Raw genomic sequence first — 21,262 nt, 5'->3', positions numbered from 1 at the left:
CTGCCTGCCAGCTGCCAGCCCTGATTCTACGCTCTGTCAAGGTTTACGATTCTGATTTGTCTACGTGGTATCTAACGCCCCTGATTGACCTGTTTCTGTTTACTCTGTTGATTATTGAAATAAAGCTGCTTATGGATCATAACGTCCCTGACTCAGCGTTACAGAAGACTTCGCCAGATATTGATCCAGCGGCTTTTTTCCAGATCACGGCAGAAGTATCCGCTCAAGCCGCGGCGCTGACAGCACATCAGCAGCAGCTGAATCGACTCACCTCTCTCACCGAAGAGATGATCCGAACCCTCCAATCACTCCGCCTGCAAACCCCGGAGGGAAATATTCCAGCCGCACCTCAACCTCAGCAAATGGCCGCCGCCGTGGCCACACCTCCCGCTTCAGTAAGCCCGCGCTTGGCGTTCCCAGAAAAATTCGATGGATCACCTGCCAGATGCAAGGGGTTCCTATTACAATGTTCGATGTTCGTTAACCAGCAGCCCTCGTTATATCCCACAGAGGACAGCCGAATTTCGTTTGTGTGCTCTTTGCTCACGGGGAGAGCACTAGAGTGGGCCACAGCCATCTGGAACGGTGATCGATCAGTTTTCACCACCTTTTCAGCATTTCTACTCCGATTCAGAGAGGTTTTCGAACATCCCGCGGGAGGAAAGGAGGTTGGCGAACAGCTTATCGCACTCCGTCAAGGAGGAAGATCGGCCGCAGATTATGCCCTCTCATTCCGCACCCTAGCTGCACAAACTGGCTGGCCAGACGACCCTTTACGCCTGCACTTCAGGAGGGGACTGGATGCTGAGCTGCAGACCGAACTAGCCTGCCGAGACGAGGGCAAAACCCTCGAACAACTCATCGATCTGTCCATCAAGGTAGACAATCTGATTCGGGCACGTCGGCCCCGATACCGAACTTCATCATTCACCCCAGTCAACAGCTCAAGCCCGGATCCAGAACCCATGCAAATCGGAGTTACCCGATTAAGCGAGGAGGAAAAGTCACGCAGGCGACAGCACAACCTGTGTTTATACTGTGGCTTGGCTGGACATCTACGGGCTTCATGCCCCACTCGACCGCCGTGACATTCAGCTGCGGTGAGTTATCCCTCTAGAACTTCTTCTATGTTAGAGATACCAGTCATGTTATATGTTAAGGGAGTTAACATCGAGGTGAGGGCATTGATTGATTCCGGAGCTGCGGGAAATTTTATTGATACCCCTTTCATGGAGACTCATAACATCCCATGTATTCCATGTACCTCTCACTTGGCAGTGGCAGCCCTAGATGGACGACCGCTGGGCTCCGGTCGCATCCAAACCATCACTGAGGAGTTAGAACTCACCGTCGGGGCCCTCCATTCTGAAAAGATTCACCTCTACAGCTTCCAATCTCCTCATAACCCCATCATCTTGGGACTGCCCTGGCTGGAAAAACACAATCCAATCATCACCTGGTCCACGAAGCAGATATCACAATGGTCAGATTACTGCAAAGAACATTGTCTCCATTCCTGCACCCGACCCACGATCACTCATACTTCCCCATCGGCCTCTCCACTGCCTCAAGAGTATGACGATCTCCAGGAGGCTTTCAGTAAAACCAAGGCTGCGCAGCTACCTCCTCATCGACCAGGCGATTGCGCCATTGAACTGATGCCAGGCGCTCAACCACCCAAGTGCCGAGTATTTGTGTTATCTCAACCCGAAGCCACAGCCATGAAGGAGTATGTCGAGGAGGAATTAGCCAAGGGATTCATTCGACCTTCCACTTCACCAGCTTCTGCAGGATTCTTCTTCGTGAAAAAGAAGGACGGAGGCCTCCGCCCTTGTATAGATTACCGTGGCCTCAACGACGTTACGGTGAAGTACCGATATCCCTTGCCACTCGTCCCAGCGGCTCTAGAGCAACTACGCTGAGCAAATTACTTCACGAAGTTGGACCTCCGAAGCGCCTACAACCTGATCCGAATTCGAGAAGGGGATGAGTGGAAGACGGCCTTTTCAACCACCACTGGGCACTACGAATACCGGGTCATGCCGTTCGGCCTTTCCAACAGTCCTTCCGTGTTCCAAGCCTTTGTGAACGACATATTCAGGGATATGTTGAATCGTTGGGTCATAGTCTACATAGACGATATCCTCATCTACCCCGAAACGTATACAGAACATGTGAAGCAAGTCAAAGCCGTCCTCCAACGCCTAATCCAGCACCAACTGTATGCTAAACTGGAGAAATGTGAATTCCACAAGCAGACTATCTCCTTCCTGGGTTATGTAATCAGCGCTGGAGGAGTAGCCATGGAGGAGGGGAAGGTTCGCGCTGTAGTCAACTGGCCCCTACCCCAGACTCTTAAAGAACTACAACGCTTCCTGGGTTTCGCTAACTTCTATAGAAGGTTCATCCGCGACTTCAGCTCCATCGCAGCACCAATGACTTCTATGGTTAAGAAGGGCTCTCAGCGTCTCCACTGGTCCTCCGCCGCCCTCAACGCCTTCCAGGCCCTCAAGGATAGATTCACCACAGCGCCCATCTTACATCATCCTGATCCAGAGCAGGAATTCATTGTGGAAGTAGACGCTTCAAGTTCAGGTCTCGGGGCTGTACTCTCACAACGTCAGGGAGATCCACCGAAATTATACCCATGTGCCTTTTATTCTCGGAAACTAAACGCAGCCGAGAGGAATTATGATGTTGGAGATCGCGAGCTCCTTGCTATGAAAGCAGCATTCGAGGAATGGAGGCACTGGCTAGAGGGAGCTAAACACACCTTCACAGTCCTTACGGATCACCGCAACCTTGAATACCTCCGGTCAGCCAAACGCTTGAATCACAGACAAGCCAGGTGGTCGCTCTTCTTCACAAGATTTAATTTTCAAGTCACTTATCGTCCGGGTTCCCAGAATACCAAAGCAGATGCACTCTCTCGTCTCTACGAAACCAACAACCAAACTCCAGACCACGAACCCATCATTCCTCCCACGATCATTCTTGGACCCATCCAATGGGACATTATGACTGAGATCATTGAGGCCCAACGCATCGAACCTCCACCTCCTGAGACTCCCCAGAATCGCACATTCGTCCCTCAAACACTGAGACAACGAGTACTACATCAGGTCCACTCTACCCCAAGCTCAGGACACCCCGGTATAACCGCCACCGTCCAGCTCCTATCTAACCGCTTCTGGTGGCCCTCAATGCAAGCAGACACCATCAATTACATTAGAAACTGTATCACTTGCAACACTAACAAATCATCCCATCAATTACCCACTGGTCTTCACCCGTTACCCGTTCCTCAACGTCCTTGGTCCCACATAGCCATCGACTTTGTTACTGATCTGCCTCTCTCGCAGGGCAAAACCACAATTCTATCTGTGATCGACCGCTTCTCCAAAGCCTGCCGCTTCATCCCATTACCCAAACTCCCGACTGCCTTCGAAACAGCAGAGGCACTTTGTGAGAATGTGTTCCGGTTCTATGGCCTCCCGGAGGACATTGTCTCCGATAGGGGTCCCCAGTTTACCTCCAGAGTATGGTCGGCATTCTGCCAACAGTTGGGCATCAATGTTAGTCTCACATCAGGTTACCACCCACAATCCAACGGACAGGTCGAACGTCTGAACCAAGAACTCTCCCGTTTCCTTCGATCCTACTGCAACCAGAATCAAAATGATTGGAGCCGCTTCCTTCTCTGGGCCGAGTACGCACAAAATTCCCTTCAAAAACCTTCCACTGGCATGACTCCCTTCCAGTGCATCCTAGGATTTCAACCTCCTCTCTTCCCATGGTCTGGCGAACCATCCGAATTACCTGCAGTTGATGCTTGGCTGAGACGCTGTGAGGAGACCTGGAACAGCGCTCATGTTCACCTTCTCCTAGCAGTTCGTCGGACCAGAAATCAGGCCAATCGACACCGCAGAGCTCATCCGGATTACCAGCCCGGACAATGGGTTTGGCTGTCCACACGGGATTTTCGCCTCAGACTACCATCCAAGAAACTTAGTCCCAGGTACGTGGGCCCTTTCAAAATCCTCTGTCAAATCACCCCAGTATCATTTAGACTATCTCTCCCATCTCATTACCGTATCTCCCCCACTTTTCATGTTTCCTTGCTCAAGCCCGCTGGTGGACCGAGAGGAGCGGAGAACCTAGAGGAGGCTGGTGACCAGAGAGCGCCTCCCCTCATCATCGATGGCCAGGAGGCCTATCAGGTACACGAAATCCTGAATTCACGTCGCCGGGGCCGAGTCCTACAGTATCTGGTCGATTGGGAGGGGTACGGTCCGGAGGAAAGGTCCTGGGTCAATGCTGATGACATACTGGATCCCACTCTCATCACGGACTTCCATCGAGATCATCCAGACAGACCCGCTCCTAGACCCCGAGGAAGACCCCAGCGACGATCACCTCATCGCGTCAGGAGCCGCTCGCAGGGGGAGGGCTCTGTCACAAACACAGCCTCTGTGGCTCCCTCCGATCACCACCAGAGGGAACCGTCACCCAAGTATTAACCTCCTTCAAACTCCATTTCCCATACACCCCGTACCTGGGGCTGATTACCTGCACAGGTGTCGCTCATCTTCATCCCCTATTTAAGGAACTCGCCCTGTCCTCTCAAACGCGAAGTCTTGTTTTGCCCATGCAGACATTACCGAGCGTTTTCCCACTGTTGGATCTTCCGTGTATGACCTGGACTAATTATTGGACTCTGATTCTCTGCCGCCTGCCTTATCGACCTCTGCCTTGTTCTCTCGCCTCTGCCTGCCTGCCGCCAGCCCTGATTCTACGCTCTGTCAAGGTTTACGATTCTGATTTGTCTACGTGGTATCTAACGCCCCTGATTGACCTGTTTCTGTTTACTCTGTTGATTATTGAAATAAAGCTGCTTATGGATCATAACGTCCCTGACTCAGCGTTACACGGGCTAGGCTCGCCGCTTTCTCCTTCTCCAAAGCACTCAAGTGAAGCCCATTTTTAGCTATTTTTAGCACTTCCGTTTCTGACGCGCAGACTCAAACTAAGCTTCCCTTACGAAAATTAACCATGGTTTTACTACAAATAAAACCAAAAAACCATTGTTACTATAGTTAAACCATGGTAACCACAAAATAACCACGGTTTTGCTATATTAACCATAGTTTAACCATGGTATTTGTAGTAAATCTGTGGTTATACAAATGGTGGTCAACACGCCAAAAAACCATGGGTTACTACAGTTTTACTATAATAAAACCATGGTTATTTTTCGTAAGGGTTGATGACGTCAGCAACCTGTCTGACAGATGTAAATGTTCTAGTAGCTGTGCTGCCATCGCAAACCTTTCAGAGACGGCGAGCTTGAGCGGGGAGTTCTTTGGCGTGAGTGAGCAGGAGTAAGTATTCTGATTAATTATTTTGTATAGTATTTTAAAATGTTACGCCAGTACGCCATATTAAGTTAATTGCCTGCGAGCTTCTCCTCTTGTCTGTACGGTAATGCAACAGAGATTCGAGTGGTTATGACGCAATCGTTAGCCTATTTTTACAAAAACTTTCTACTGGGCCATAATGTAACATAGAAGGTAAAGGAGCTCTTTATACATTGTCGTGTATCTTTAGAAATAAATAACGGACAAACGGAGTCTTTAAACGCCTCAGATGTAAAGTTATTTGCTGTCAAAGTAACGCCAAAATGAATGGGAGTCAATGGGAATGCTAACGCAAGTGAAGTTCTGCTACAAGATGGCGGCACGCAGCCGACTTCAACTTCCGGTCGACTTCCTTGGGGCCTGTTGACTTCATATAGTTCCAGCAAGTGTGTTGGCGGCCATTCAAACTGATAGAGTAGAGTGACAGAACTGTGATTTCTGGTAATAAAGATTCATTAAATGCATTTATTTTTATATATTTATACAACACACCGACATATGTATGTAGCATGAGTACAGCAGTGTTGTTTTTAAAATATCAAATCAGCTAATTTTTGAGGATTAGTGTTCAATTACCGTTATTTTAAAAACGTATTTCAGGCTAACGTTAAGTTGTATAAACGGGCTGCTATTGCCTTTTTACGTTACATGTTGTCTTTTTTCCACTGATCTCATGTTAACTAATGTCATATTGATGACTTTCAGGTAGTAGAGACAGGCTGGTGACAGGTGATTTTCAGCTTGCACTGCACTATGGGTCAATTAACTGTTAGCAGCAGTAATTAGCATGTTATATAAATGTAAAATGAAGCTATATGGCTCTGCACTCCTGAGGCTTCTGCCGCTGCTAAGCAACCATGATGCGCTCTCCCGATGAAGACGCAGAAATTTCAGCAAAGGATAAATTGATTTGCAGCACTAAAAATCGCTTGCAGTAGCTCTGCTACTAAATTTATTTCAAAATGGCAATCCATATACAGCTATAATCAGCTGTTCCTTCCTCTTGGCTGAGTTTGCAACGTTGTAACGGGAAAGGATGAAGCTGATTGGTTAGTTATTGTCACATGACCCGCGGTGGGCTTGCGGCATTCTGAAAAGTTGAGATGTTTTTAACTCAATGTGGTGCAGATGCGCCTGGAAAAAACGAGCGCGTCGCTTCCATTATGAGCGCACATACCGCACGCCTACATTGGAAATAAGGAACATGAGTGCGCAAAAGACGCGATATGTGAACGGCCCCAGTTGCCTGGTTAAATCAATTGTTACTTGCAACCGCGCGACAATATGCTCTCTTTAATTTTTAGAAAAATTAAGAAAAAATAGCATACTTAATCGCAAGCTTGTTAATTATTCCTGAACAATTCTCACTCCAGGCTGAACTCAAAAGTTGTCAGCCCTGTTTAAAGTAAGGTTAAACTCTAGGTTTCCTGAACAAAATTTACTAAATTCACTGTAGCCTGGAAGCTGATATGTTGCTCCAACCAGACATTCATATGTATACCATACATTCGTATATATGTATACTTCAGCATTTATTTGCCATGTGTTCTAAATGTTGTGCATATCTATATAATAATAATAATAATAATAATAATAATTCCTTACATTTATATAGCGCTTTTTTAGGCACTCAAAGCGCTTTACATAGACAGGGGGTATCTCCTCATCCACCACCAGTGTTCAGCATCCACCTGGATGATGCGACGGCAGCCATATTGCGCCAGAACTCCCACCACACACCAGCTTACTGGTGGAGAGGAGACAGAGTGATGAAGCCAATCAGCGGATATGGGGATTGTTAGGAGGCCATGATGGTCAGAGGCCAATGGGCGAATTTAGCCAGGATGCCGAGGTCACACCTCTACTATATTAAATACTAGGCTCACCAATATTGAGTACATTGGTCATTTAAAATTTAAAAACTGTTTTTAAACTGATTTATAGATTTTCTAATTTAATAAACCATCTGTATTTGAAAACAGTGTATTTTATTCATTAAAATAATCTCATGAATACAAGTAAACATTTATTTCAACTGTTGGGTTATTTTTATATTATTAACGATCATGTCACTCAAAGAAATTTGCAAAAAATCTGCAATATTTGCTAACGTCATTTCATTAGAGACTGCATGATAGTGCCACAGAATATGTCTGATCAGGGCAATAACTGCCGTAGACATTGAGGGAGGCTAATCCCTCCAATAATTAGAAATCGCTAAACCATTCTCTCAAATATTGCCTATATTATATTATATACTATATTATAGCTATACTTTGCAGGACAGTCAGAATTATGTGTCCTTAACTCCAAAGTTAGTTTGAGTTCTGCAAAGAGAAAAGGGACTGAAGGGAAGGTGTGCTGATTCTTAGGTATGATTTTTGGTCATCGCCATGGAGTGTCGGTAAGGACACGGAGACAGGAATTCCAGTTTGGTTGCTTTAATATCCATCAAGTTTGCTGGTTACATTGGTATGTTGGCATTGCTCTATACAAACTTGTGCATGGTCATATGGATATAGGCATGAGTGTGTGTTTGTGTTTTTTGGTCATTAACGCACACGACTTTGACAGGATATCCAGCATGGCTGACACATAACATCGAGGTATGGTGATCAGTGGTAGATGTTCTAGTTCTGCTTCCCATTTTTGCCAGGCTTTTAGCAGATCTGATGGGAGAAGGGGGTCATCCCATTCTCTTTCCTTCACCCACAGTTGTCGCACTAAGGTTTTAGCCCTGGTTGTGAAAGGTATTATGTAGCCTAAGGGGTCATACTGGCTGGCGAGAACATGGTAGATATTTCTCATCCTTACCTCATGGCGGTAATGGAGGGTGTCTACCACACAGCGCCAGTTTAATCCCAGGGTCATCTCTTGTGGATCTGATTGGTTGAGGGAAATCCACAACTCAGTGTTCTCTGATCTAGCCTCTTTGGGGAGATGGCTAACCACTGAGGCCTCATTGCTCGCCCACTGACGGATTTCAAACCCGCCTGAACCCAGTAGGGACCTTAACCCATTGATCAGCTCCTTGGCTTCTGTCAAGGATGCAGTACTCTGTAAACAGTTGTCGACATAAAAGCAGCGTTCAACTGACTGTCGTAGCTTATCACCAGGTTGGCAATGAGTAAAAACGTGTCGCTGTACTGCGAATGTCGCACAACAGGGGCTACAGGTTGTGCCAAATGGAAGAACCTGCGACTCGTACACATCAGGTGGGTTTTCTGGCTTTAGGTCTCGCCACAGGAACCTTAGGAGGGGTCTGTCTCTGGGGAGCAGGCGGACCTGATGGAACATTCCCTTTATGTCTCCACTGATGGCTACTCGATGTTCCCTGAAGCGGATCAACACTCCAAGGAGAGAGGGGCCTAGAGTAGGTCCAGGTAACAGCTGCTTGTTTAGATTTTGACCATTGGGTCAACCATTGGGTCTAACCCTAACATTTAACTGTTCATGAGGTAGATTGCCTGGGGGAAGAAACTGTTTTTGTGCCTTACTGTTCTGGTATTTGCGACTCTGAGGCGCCGACCAGATGGCAAAAGTTCAAAGATGGGGTGACTTGGATGTGAGGGATCCAGAGTGATTTTATGAGCCCTTTTCCTCACTCGGGATGTATACAGTTATTGAAAGGTGGGCAGGGGAGCACCAATAATCCTTTCAGCAGTCCGAACAGTTCTCTGTAATCTTCTGATGTCTGATTTTGCTGCTGAACCAAACCAGACAGTTATTGAAGTACAGAGGACAGACTCAATGACGGCTGAGTAGAACTGTTTCAGCAGCTCCTGTGGCAGGAGCTGGCGAAGGAAGTACAACCTCTGCTGGGCCTTTTTCAAAATGGAGTCAATGTGATTGTCCCACTTCAGGTCCTGAGAGACGGTGGTTCCCAGGAATCTGAATGACTCCACTGCAGTCACAGTGCTGTTCATGATGATGAGTGGGGAAAGTGCAGGGGCGTTTCTCCTAAAGTCCACGATCATCTCCACTGTTTTGAGCGTGTTCAGCTCCAGGTTGTTAAGACTGCACCAGACAGCCAGCTGCTCAACCTCTTGTCTGTAAGCAGATTCATCACCGTCCTGGATGAGGCCGATGACTGTAGTGTCATCTGCAAACTTCAGGAGCTTGACTGAGGGGTCTTTAGAGGTGCAGTCATTGGTGTACAGGGAGAAGAGCAGAGGGGAGAGAACACATCCCTGAGGGGCACCAGTGTTGGTGGAGCAGCTGTTTGATGTGAATTTCCCCAGTCTCACTAACTGTTGCCTATCTGTCAGAAAGCTGGTGATCCACTGACAGATAGAGCTAGGAACAGAGAGCTGGGTCAGTTTGGTCTGGAGGGCTGTTGGGATGATGGTGTTGAAAGCCGAACTAAAGTCCACAAACAGGATCCTCACATAAGTCCCTGTTTTGTCCGATGGTCAGAATGGGTGTTGGGGGTTTCAAATCTGAAATAAAACTCATTCAGGTCGTTAGCAAGTTGTTGATTAGCCTCAGTGCAAGGGGATGATGTCTTGTAGTTTGTGATGGCCCTCAGTCCTCTCCAAACTGAAGTTGAGTCGTTGGAAGTAAACTGGTCTTCCAACTTTTTAGCGTAGGTCTTTTTAGCCGCTCTGATCTCTTTGTTCAGTGTGTTCCTGGCCTGATTGTACAAAACCCTGGCCCCATTTCTGTAGGCATCCTCTTTGGCCTGACGAAGATGTCTGAGTTTTACTGTAAACCATGGCTTATCATTGTTGAATGTTAAATAAGTCCTGGTAGGAATGCATACATCCTCACAGAAACTAATATAGGATGTTACAGTCTCTGTGAGTTCGTCCAGATCGGTGGTAGCAGCTTCAAAAACACTCCAATCAGTGAGGTCAAAACAAGATTGTAAATCCTGCTCTGTTTCGCTGGTCCATCTCTTCACAGTCTTTACTACAGGTTTAGCAGATTTAAGTTTTTGCTTGTAGGACGGTATAAGATGAATCAGACAGTGATCAGAATGTCCCAAAGCTGCTCGTGGAACAGAGTGATATGCATCCTTTATTGTTGTGTAACAGTGATCCAGTATATTACTGTCTCTGGTGGGACATGTAACATGCTGTCTGTATTTTGGCAGTTCAGGGAGAGATTGGCTTTATTAAAGTCCCCGAGAATGATTAAAACAGAGTCCGGGTGTTGCTGTTCTGTCTCTGTGATCTGGTCTGCGAGTTTCTGTAAAGCCAGGCTCACATGGGCTTGTGGAGGTATGTAAACACTAACCAGAATGAACGAGTGAAACTCCCGCGGCGAATAGAATGGCTTGCAGTTGACAAACTGCATTACTAGATCAGGACAGCACATCTTCTTTATCACAGTTACATCTCTACACCAGCGTTCATTGATGTAAAAGCATGTCCCGCCGCCGCGCGACTTCCCTGTTGATTCTGATTTGCGATCCGCTCTAAACAGCTGAACGCCCGGCAGATGGAGCGCGCTGTCCGGTATGGCTTCATTCAGCCAGGTTGTTTGCCATTGTTTGCCATTGTTGGTGACAATATGGTGGGGTAGATACCATGATTCTGTAGATTGGGCTGCTTCTTCAGGTGATATCTTAGTGGCGTAACCATTCCTCTCCAATTTCTGGATCTCGTCTTTGTACTTGTTAGCTAATGTTAGGTCTTTTGCCAACTGACGTTCAGTGCTACGGAGATGGCACATAACAGCATCCTTTGGAGCATGTAACAGAGCCATAGTTTTAACTCGCAAAAGTGGAGTGGTGTATTGTTCAACACCATCTACTTTTACTCGGACAGTCTGTGTCTCCGGCATGTTCAGTGCTTCTCTTTCCTGTTGTGACCTTATTACCATCTTTTCACAGCGATAAGGCAGGATGTCCATCTGCCATAACCGTTCAACGTTATGATACAGTTCTACAGACGGGGAGCAGTTGGATGTGAACAGACAATGGGACACTGAGAGTTGATCCTGCAGATGTTTGGAAGGGCCTTGCAGGGTCCAGCCAAGGCGAGTTCTGACTGCAGCTGGACCCCCAGGCGGACCCAGTCGCACTGGTTCAATTGGGGGGATAAGCTCAGGGTGATCTGAACCTATAAGAAGAAATGGGCAAGCTTTCACCAGAGGTGGTATAGGAATCCCTCTCAGGTGTCTGTACCTTTCCTGCAGGGTACTCACAGGGTAGGTGTATTCTGCTAAACCAAACTGATCAGCTGTGAAGGCCCCCTGAATGCTGAACCTTTTCTTAGGGTCAATTGGAGTGGATAAGCTGAAGTTTACGGAAGTGCCATGCAATGTCCTGATGTCTTGGTGTACTGTCCGTAAATTCAGTTGCTCGGGTTTGCCTTTTAATCCTAGATGCTGTGCAGCTGTGTCAAGCAGAATGGTGCGCTCTGAACCGTCATCAAGTACAGCAAATGTGTCCAAAGCTTTCTGTTGATGATGTATGGTAACCTTTACAACTTTCAGGAACACCTTCCCACCACAACGAGGTTGGTCTAAGTAAAGAGTTTCTGTGGTGGAGTTGTACAGACTATTGTTCTCACTGGTAACCTCACCTTTCCTTTGGTTGATGTCGTGGAGTATGGAGAGGTGTTTGGCTTGGCAAAGATGGCACGGTCTCTTTAGGTCACAGTCCTTGGCCATGTGGGAGCATGCACATTTCCAGCATCGTTTATTGTCTTTGATCCATCCAACCATTTGCTCCTTAGTTAATATTGTGAATACGGTACACTGGCTGAGTTAATGTTCTGCACAACAATATGGACAGACGGCTTTGCGCTTGGTAGGTAATTTGGGATGAACTGCTTTGGATTCAGGTAATGGTTCTGTGGCCTGTCTTTGTTCTACACCATGCAGTATGGTCGTTTGTTTGCTATGTCCCCGAATCACTGCCCTTTGATCTCGTTTTATGGTTCTTGTCTCATCAGTTGGGTCAAATTCCATACAGGTGGCTTCTAGCTGTAGCCAATCTGCAAACTCGAGGAGGGAGAACTTGGTCTTATCTGGGTTTCTTTTGAGGTGATGCCTCCTAAATTGGGTTTGTTGTGAACGAGGAAGACTGTTCAGAAGGCATTTCACATTTGATCCACTGTGCAGTTCTTCAATCCCCTCCTCCTTCAAGGCTTTGAGCATACCGACTATGGCTTGGACTCTAAGGGAAAAGCTGTCAAATGCCCGCTCATCAGCAGCATGAATAGGTGGCAGATTCTCCAAAGTCTCTATTTCCCTTAGCACAAACTGGTAGGGCCGGCCATACCTTCTGTCAAGGGCTTGTAGAGCATTAGTGTAAGGCATAACTGACTCTGCATGTGCTAGCACCAGTCTCTGCGCATTAGGTACCTTTACATGTTTAAGCAGGATGGAGTATTTGTAATGCTCTGGTAGTTGGGGGTGAAGCAGGTTGTCTAGGGCGATCCTAAGTTCCACATACTGGGCTCTGTCTTCTTTAATGAAATCTGGGAAGGTGGGGCCCTCTACTGTTGGAGGCCAGTATGATGAGGGATGGGGGTTGTAGGGCACTGCATTAGCTCTAAGATGAGATGTTGTAACTGGGTACGAAATTCCTGACATTGGCTCAGTCTCTGGAGCAAACTGACTGTGCACTGGGAAAGCTTCAGAAGGTGGTGGTACTTGATAGTATGGGAGCTGGGTGGTTTGGCTCGGTCTCTGGTCTGGTAGAGGAGGTAATGGTTTCATCCAGGGCTCTGCACTGGCCTGCACATGTGTTCTAATTGGATCTGCTGAGGGGCTGCAGCATGGTGAGGCATAATGGTGTGTCGACAGACTGGTCTCTCTGCTCATTGGGGGTGGTGACTGGAAATTAGTGTCTCTGATTTGGGTTCTCCTCAGCATTTGAGACAGCTCCTCAACGAAAGGGGGTTGGGTGGTTTGGGTTTTCCCAGGCTGTGTCCAAGGATGACGATCTGGAGTAACAACATCAAGACTGGCATCGGATTTTGGCCTTCCCTTTTCCACTGATTTCAGGATCTGGGTTCTAGGTGTCTGATGCCGAGATGATGCTTGTGAGGAGTGAGCAGATGTTTGAGGAGTACTGTGTAGAAGGACTTTTTCCAAGAGTTCTGTTTGGCGTCTAGCAGTCTCACTCTGTTGCCTTGTAATTTCCATTATCTGCAGCATGAAATCTTCTAATGCCCCAGCTGTTCCAAATAGGTGGTGAGAGGAGATGGGGGTCGAAGCCACCATTACCTTCTGTTTAGGTTTAACAGTCTGTCCTGATGGGTTCCCAGTATAGTTGACCACATAGTCGTCTAGGAAGCCAGTCTTCTGGATTGCTCTGCGTGGGCGCTGGGATGAGGAAGGAGCAGATTTAGATATTTCAGACTCTGGAGTTGCCATGGTAATGACCCGGCTCCGACTCGAAGGACCAAATTTGAAGGGAAGGTGTGCTGATTCTTAGGTATGATTCTTGGTCATCCCCATGGAGTGTCGGTAAGGAAACGGAGACAGGAATTCCAGTTTGGTTACTTTAATATCCACCAAGTTTGCTGGTTACATTGGTATGTTGGCATTGCTCTAAACAATCTTGTGCATGGTCATATGGATATAGGCATGAGTGTGTGTTTGTGTTTTTTGGTCATTAACGCACACGACTTTGACAGGAATCAGGAGAAAACAACACGAACCATCTCTTTCTGACCATGCAAAATGAAGCTTAAAGGTTCTATTTTAACAGTCATCCGACAACACAGTGATTTGATTGGCTGTCCTGTGCGTGATCGGTGCATGATAACTACGGTGGCCTGGATGCTTGTTAACCTGGATACCCAACAGTGTCCAGCAGATGGTGCAGTTGACTTTCCTTTTCTACAGGGACATCAGTGGTTTCAATAAAATATGAACATATAATCACACTGTTGTTGCATCAAAATGTGAAGTAAACAGACAGGACACAACAGAAACATTAAATTTTAAAAATGTCTCAGTCTCAAAAGAATTAAGTAATCTTGTCTCTGGATTTCAATACCTACAAAAACAAACATTATTTTAACCTTAGTTAAAAATTAAAATAAAAGAAAAAAATATATAACTTGATAGAATTCTCCTCACACAGTCTGAGACTCTCACACAAACAGCTTCTGTATCTTTAACTCTCAGCGCGAGGACAATGAAGACACAAGCTCGAAAAGTCTGAAATATTACATGCAAAACATACTTTGAACGATTACCACTTCAACAGCTTCAAAAGTATTATGCTAGTCTTTATTAACATAACGCGGTTTCCTTTAGGAAACTAACGTACATTCAGTTTAACCGCAAAAAATAAGATAACAAATTAAAATTAAAAACAGGTAATTAAAATTAAAAACAGGTAAACAATAAACGATAACTTTTTATTTTGAATCTTTACTTACCATAATGTCTTTCACTCGCTTCTCGCTTCTTTCATGCTGAGAAAATGGGCTGCTCGCACTGGAAACATATGATCCTAACGTGTCGTGCGTGCTCTCTTTCACGTCCAGCGCCGCTGGGTTATAAGCAGACCACTTTTCAACCCAAACTTGGGTTAAAACAACTCAATGTCCTACACAGCGGTCTCAACCCAGCATTTGGGTTGAAAAAACAACCCAGTGTTTTTTAGAGTGGGAAGTCTTTATTAATTTGAGATGTTCGATAATAGATCATCTTTGGTTAGGTAATGCAAGTTCATGATCTGATTCATGAACAGATGATTCTTTTGAGTCAATCTTTTAAAAGAATAATTTATTTAGTTTAACGAAATCAATGTGGAAACCAATGGCTCAGAAATTGGATAGATCTGACGTGCAGGGTTCGTAAAATCGTTAGCCTGACGTCACGGGTCTATTGTGTTTTCCAGTCGGGCTCCAAAGTGTATCACCGCTCTGCCCGACGGGCTATCGTGAATAGTGATGTAAAATTCCTAACTTGATTGGCTTTGTTCACTCGCTTGAAGGGGTGAAACGGATCGTAGTTGGTAGTTTGCACATGTTTCTAAATCTTGCCAATTCAAACGTTTTAAACCATTCGCACGTTCGAAGCTTGCGCGCATTCATTCAAGTAGGCTACGCGAGAGCAGTGTTACAGACAATGCACTTAAATAGATTTGATTCATCTTTCGCGTATCCAAGCTTCTGAATGAACACATACACAAAATTTTCTCAAAATAATTGTCTCTGCAAGTATTCTCGTAAACGCAGTCTGTTATGTCTGAAGTGAACCTATACAGTGGAGAAAGAATTATCCTATGTATTCGATACATGCACTCGGTCTTAAAGGGTCAGCAGCCTTTAAATACCTGCTGTTCCATTACTGGCACCTGCTGTCAGAGAGTGACATTTGCGTCTCATTCACAAAGGTAAAATGGGACCATTCTTTTTTTATTTAATTTTTTTAAATTATTATTTAGTATCTTTTTTTATATTAATTCAAATGGTTTCCTCTTTTTTAAAACAGAGCACAAACAATTTATTTTTTCACAAAAATTTCACAAAGAAATTTCACAAAGAAATATGCAGCATTTTGTCTTTTGTCTAATATTAAAAGGACACACTTTCATTTATAATTTGTCTTAAATCTCATTTTGTAAAAAAAACAAATAAATATATAAATAAATTGTAAGAAAATTGTATGGTGTAATCTGTATTGTGAATTTTATCGCATCAGAAGTTTATTGTGAATCGTTACAACCAGATATGCTACTAGTTTTTGCTGATCATGCTGATTTGTCCATAGGAAGGTTCAGCCAATGTCTTTATTTTTATTCCGGGTTAGTTAAATTTTTGGTTACCAAAACCTGAAGAAAGCTAGCCCAAAAGGCTACCAGGGATTTTGAAATTTTGTGAGACCTGAGGTGTGTTTCCCAAAAGCATTTTAATAACGACATTGCTTGTGACCGTGGGAAATGAGCCTTGCCAATTTTGACTCAGTGATTCTTTTGTGACTCTTTTTCATTTAAAGTTTGGTCCATTATTTAAAAAAAATCTATTGTATAACTTGGACAACTGTGGCAGTTGTTTTGGGTACTTTTATTATGTGTTTGGTGTGTCTGGATTCGTTTTGAAGCTTGGAATGCATCATGAAACGGCTTCGAATCCCATTCATTGTATTCAAATTGAATTTATATTGATTGGAAGATTTAAATGACATAAAAAAAAATGTTGTTCATAGAAATTCTGTGGAAAATTGATGTTCTTAAAAATTAAATGCAAAGAAAACACATATTATGGCTGCTAGATGTCAGAAAGCATAAAAAGACATCAAATTAATATGTTCCTTTGTGTTACAAAGCTTAAGTATTTCAAAGTATTCTAAAGTATTTAGATTAAGTTACTAAACCCGAGTAATCTAACGAAATACCTTACTGCTTGCTTTTTAAAGCTTGTATTTTGTAGTGAAATACATTTAAAAGTAACCTTCCCAGCTCTGTATGTGTATATATATATATATATATATATATATATATATATATATATATATATATATATATATATATATATATATATAAACATGGTTAATTTGACATGGAGAATATTAGATGCGTTGGTGGTGGTAAAATAATTTCTTACATTTAAACTGTGCCTGAAAATGATGGCTTTGTTTTACCTTTAAAATATAATTTACAGTTTATTTTAATACATATAAAACATTTAAAGGTGTGTATTATGGTTGACACCTAGATGAACAGTTTACAGTTGTTTTTATGACTGTCTTTCTCAAATGCTATTGACGTTAGAAAAGTGTATAACAATATCGCATGTAACTTTAGAGACGGTCCCTAAATTTGCGAATATTCCTCGTCCAACTTCAAGCTTTAGCTACTTTATGCCAGTTTTTTTTTATTATTTTTTTATCGTCTTTCGATTTCTTTTCTTTTATGATCATTTGCATTCCGCGCAAACATGTGATTCGAGCGGTCGCGAGCGCAAATGGGGTAATGTTGCATCGGTTCAGCCTAGAAACTTTTGGATAAAATCGTCTGATAAATGTAAATGTAATAATTAAAAGTTCCACCATAACAAACAAGTGGTTAGCGTTATTTCAAAGGATCTCTGATTTTTCTTATATCGTGTCATAATTGTTATTGTACAATTTTTTTGTGCATGTGATCCCTAAATAAATCGTGTTCTTTAGCTCCGCAATGATTGTTCCAAATGCGCTGTACTGTAACACTGGGTTTTGTTATAGGCCTGAACTATAAATATTGGACTGAAACTTGTCTATTAATATCTGTTCACATGAACCTCGATCCTTCTATGTATAGTGCTGGAAAACACGGAGGAACACTGTGCTCGAGTTACCCATCACGTGTTGGTGTAGTGCTGTGTACCACAGTTTGCAGAATACACACTGAGCAGCTCTCAAATCACTGTAATTCAGTGAGAGACTCAGAGAAAGAGAAACTAACTTGAGCAACAACAACATGAACACCTGAAACCATCGAACTCTTTAAACAACAGAATAACGAGTCGTTCAGAGACCCTTGTGAACACATCCGATACTCACAGGTAAGTGATAGAAATATAAGAGAGATTGTCCTGAACAGGTTTCTAATGACAGTGGTCTGGTTTAGTAGGGTTTATGTCAGACTGGAATGAGTTGAACATAAGTAGGTTACTTAGCAATAGAACGTAGAAATGAAAACACATCGCAGTGTATTTGTTTTAGTTCTCCTCGATTTGTTGCAACAGATTAAGACTCGAGTAGCGGTGCGCTAACGCTTAGGCCAGCTAGGGACCGTCTACAAAGTACATGATAATGACAAAACGATCATTTATATATATATAAATATATATATATATATATATATATATATATATATATATATATATATATATATATATATATATATATATAATTAATAAAACAAGATCAATTGGTGCACCAAGGTTTTGAAAGATATAAAGACAAACACTTATAATGTTCACTTGAATTTAAATAAGAAATATTGTAAACAAGATATGTGATACTGGTTATTGTGATATTATTACTATTAATAAATATATCCATAAAATAAACAAAATTAAAAGCATTCCATAAGCAAGTATTTCATAATTCATTGACAATGTAGTAGGCTGATTCCAGGTCCTTGTGAGAACTTTTTTTTTCCGTTATGTTGACAGAAGTATGACACCAAATAAGTATACGCTATTGAAATTAAAACCAATAAAGAAATTAATTTCAAATAATTACACTCTCGTGTACTAACCTCATGGTAACAACAACACGATTTTTTATATTTGTTTTAGTCACAGAACTATAACAGAAAACATGCTATTGAAATTCAACAAATAAGTTAACACTAGCGAAGAGTGTTGTTTTACAGTTGTTTTGACTTGAATGTGAAAATCTAAATTTTTCATAAATTAATTTATAACACACACAGTTATATTACACAACTTTAATGGGTGTGTCTAGTTACAGATTAGAACTGACCTTTTGTACATTTTTTTTTTTGCTTTCACAGCTGGCAAATGTTTATATTTATGTATCTTTTTGCACTTTGCATACAGTCCCTGTCCTGCACTTTTACATTATAAGGTCTATCAGTTATAATTCCCTAAGGCAGATTAAAACCAACAAAACACAAAGTGTTCTCTTCTACATTTGAAAACAATTCCCAGTATGTTTCTTGTCATTGTAATTATTAAAGAATTATTGAAGATTTCTGAGGCTGAATCTCTGACAAAATGTCAAACATAAAACGTCGAACCAACTTTATGTCGGTACACAAACCTGTTTCACTGCAGCTGAAAATTACTTTTACATTGCACAATAACTCAGGATCATATAATATATTTTGTGGAAAGATTCATCTAATTTTGGATAAGGCGATGTATATGTTTGTTGGAAAATATAAAGCTTGTTCTTTGTACTTTCTTTAAACAGCAGGTCATAGTTCAGATTGTTCAGTAAGTTTACGAGTCTCTCACTTTGTTTTAAACGAATGATTGTATTTCCATCACTATGAGTTCTTACATTGTAACCAGTTAAACTATCTTTTTTTTTTAAAAAGGCTTTAAGAGGGAAAGAACAATGGCAGAATCTTCACTAACAGCAAGAAAAACCAGGAGATGGAGTATCGACAGTTTACCTCCATGTAAGTCAATAACCCAGAAAAACACTTTGACTTTGAGTTTTCTTTTATAATATTGAATATGTGCAGTTCATGAATGTAAAGCAGATCAAATAATTTCATCTTAACAAGAATAATTCTTGTACATGTATTTATTTATTTAGGTAAGTGGTTATGTAATGAGCTTCACATTTAGGTTCTGATCAGCTTGTCTGGGGTCATTTTACAATAATAACCAGCTTACTGTACATGATCTCTTTATATTTGAGTTTCTTCAGCACTCTTTGTCTCTAAACACTCTTTACATTCAACCAGCTTCATGAGGTGCATCATGGGATTCTTCATAAACAGTATTGAAGGAGTTCACACTAATCCTAAATAATGTCTCTTTCCAGCAATGTCATCCTCCATGAGTTCACTGTCTGAGGAGATTCAGTGCTCTGTATGTCTGGATGTGTTCACTGATCCAGTCACGACTCCATGTGGACACAACTTCTGCAAGATCTGTCTGAATAAGTGCTGGGACAACAGCCAGACCTGCAGCTGTCCATACTGTAAAGAAACATTCAAGCAAAGACCTGATCTCAAGATTAATACCACACTCCGAGAGCTCGTAGATCACTGTAAGAAGAAAAGTCCTGAGAAAACAACTGAAGTTCTGTGTGACTTCTGTGAGGAAAGAAAGCTGAAAGCGCTGAAGTCGTGTCTGGTGTGTCAGAGCTCTTACTGTGAAACTCACCTGGAGCCTCATTTGAGAGTGACACGTTTGAAGAAACACAAACTGATGGATCCTGTGAGTAATCTGGAGGACTATATATGTCAGAAACACGAGAGACCTCTGGATCTGTTCTGTAGAGATGATCAGACATGTGTGTGTTCATTCTGCACCGAGACAGACCACAAGAACCACAACACTGTTCCTATAGAAGAGGAGAGTCAAGAGAAGAAGGTAGACGTTATTATTTTTTTAAAGGACTGATATCATGAGGAATCAGATTTTATTCATATTGTGAGTTTAATCTGTTATGATAAATGTGTCTGTGTTGTTCTCTCTATAGACTGAACTGATGAAGACACAGAAAGACGTGCAGCTGATGATCCAGAACAGAATCAAGAAGATTCAAGACATCAAACACTCAGCAGAAGTCAGAAAAGTGAGTTTAAAATAATAGAATAAAACTAGATAGTTAAGTTGGTGGAAAGACTGTTGACTTTGAAAAGGCCTAGCCAGAATGTTTAAGTAGTTTTAAGAAACTTAAAATTTGAGGTCTTTCAGTTTAAAGTAGTTTGAAAGTTTTGAAGGCAATAAAACCTATCAAAAAAATAAATAGATAAATAGACAGATAGACAAATATCTTTATATAAATAATGACTACCAAGTTACTATCATTTCGTTAACATGTTTCCAGCATTATTATCATTTCACTAGCATGTCATTAGCATGATAAGCGCGTTGTTAGCATGTCACTAGCATGTTTCAAGCATGATAAGAAAGTGACTAGCATGTCATTAGCAAATTTCCAGCATGATTAGCAAGCAACTAGCATGTTGTTAGCATGACTAGCAAGTGACTAGCATGTCATTAGCATGATTAGCAAGTGATTAAGATGTATGTAGCATGTTGTTAGCATGTTTAATACGTGACTAGCATGTTATTAGCATGATTAGCAAAGTGACTAACATATTTTTAGTATGATTAGCAAGCGACTAACTTGTCATTAGCATTATTAACAAGTGATTAGCATGTTATAAACGTTGTTAGCAAGATAAGCAAATGGCTAGGATGTTGTTAGCATGTTTAGCAAGGAACTACCATGCT

The 21,262-nt window shown here is 42.6% G+C and overlaps 1 protein-coding gene and 1 long non-coding RNA gene across 24 annotated transcripts in view; one reads left to right on the top strand and one right to left on the bottom strand.

The window, feature by feature from the left end:
* LOC128021971 (E3 ubiquitin-protein ligase TRIM39) overlaps positions 1 to 21,262 on the top strand; it is a 362,874-nt gene that overhangs the window by 183,901 nt on the left and 157,711 nt on the right. For 5 of the 21 annotated variants that reach the window (XM_052609112.1, XM_052609126.1, XM_052609088.1 and 2 more), the window contains 3 exons: positions 19,384 to 19,467; positions 19,839 to 20,392; positions 20,502 to 20,597. The exons of 10 other annotated variants lie outside the window; for them this stretch is intronic. In XM_052609112.1, the coding sequence (XP_052465072.1) occupies positions 19,404 to 19,467; positions 19,839 to 20,392; positions 20,502 to 20,597 (714 nt within the window). In that variant the 5' untranslated portion in view covers positions 19,384 to 19,403. Of the gene's footprint in view, positions 1 to 17,713; positions 17,876 to 19,383; positions 19,468 to 19,838; positions 20,393 to 20,501; positions 20,598 to 21,262 lie in introns of those variants that run through there. 6 more of the 21 variants (XM_052609105.1, XM_052609106.1, XM_052609137.1 and 3 more) reach the window with 2 other exon arrangements.
* Positions 1 to 21,262, bottom strand: part of LOC128021997 (uncharacterized) — a 336,783-nt gene that overhangs the window by 182,771 nt on the left and 132,750 nt on the right. The window contains exon 2 of one of the 3 annotated variants that reach the window (XR_008185830.1): positions 20,022 to 20,279. The exons of the other annotated variants lie outside the window; for them this stretch is intronic. This is a non-coding gene — a long non-coding RNA (uncharacterized LOC128021997). The remainder of the gene's footprint in view (positions 1 to 20,021; positions 20,280 to 21,262) is intronic. 3 annotated transcript variants of the gene reach the window in all.

This window comes from Carassius gibelio, chromosome A11 (assembly GCF_023724105.1).
Source record: "Carassius gibelio isolate Cgi1373 ecotype wild population from Czech Republic chromosome A11, carGib1.2-hapl.c, whole genome shotgun sequence".
NCBI classification, from domain to species: domain Eukaryota; kingdom Metazoa; phylum Chordata; class Actinopteri; order Cypriniformes; family Cyprinidae; genus Carassius; species Carassius gibelio.
This window is presented reverse-complemented; position numbering and strand designations above follow the sequence as displayed.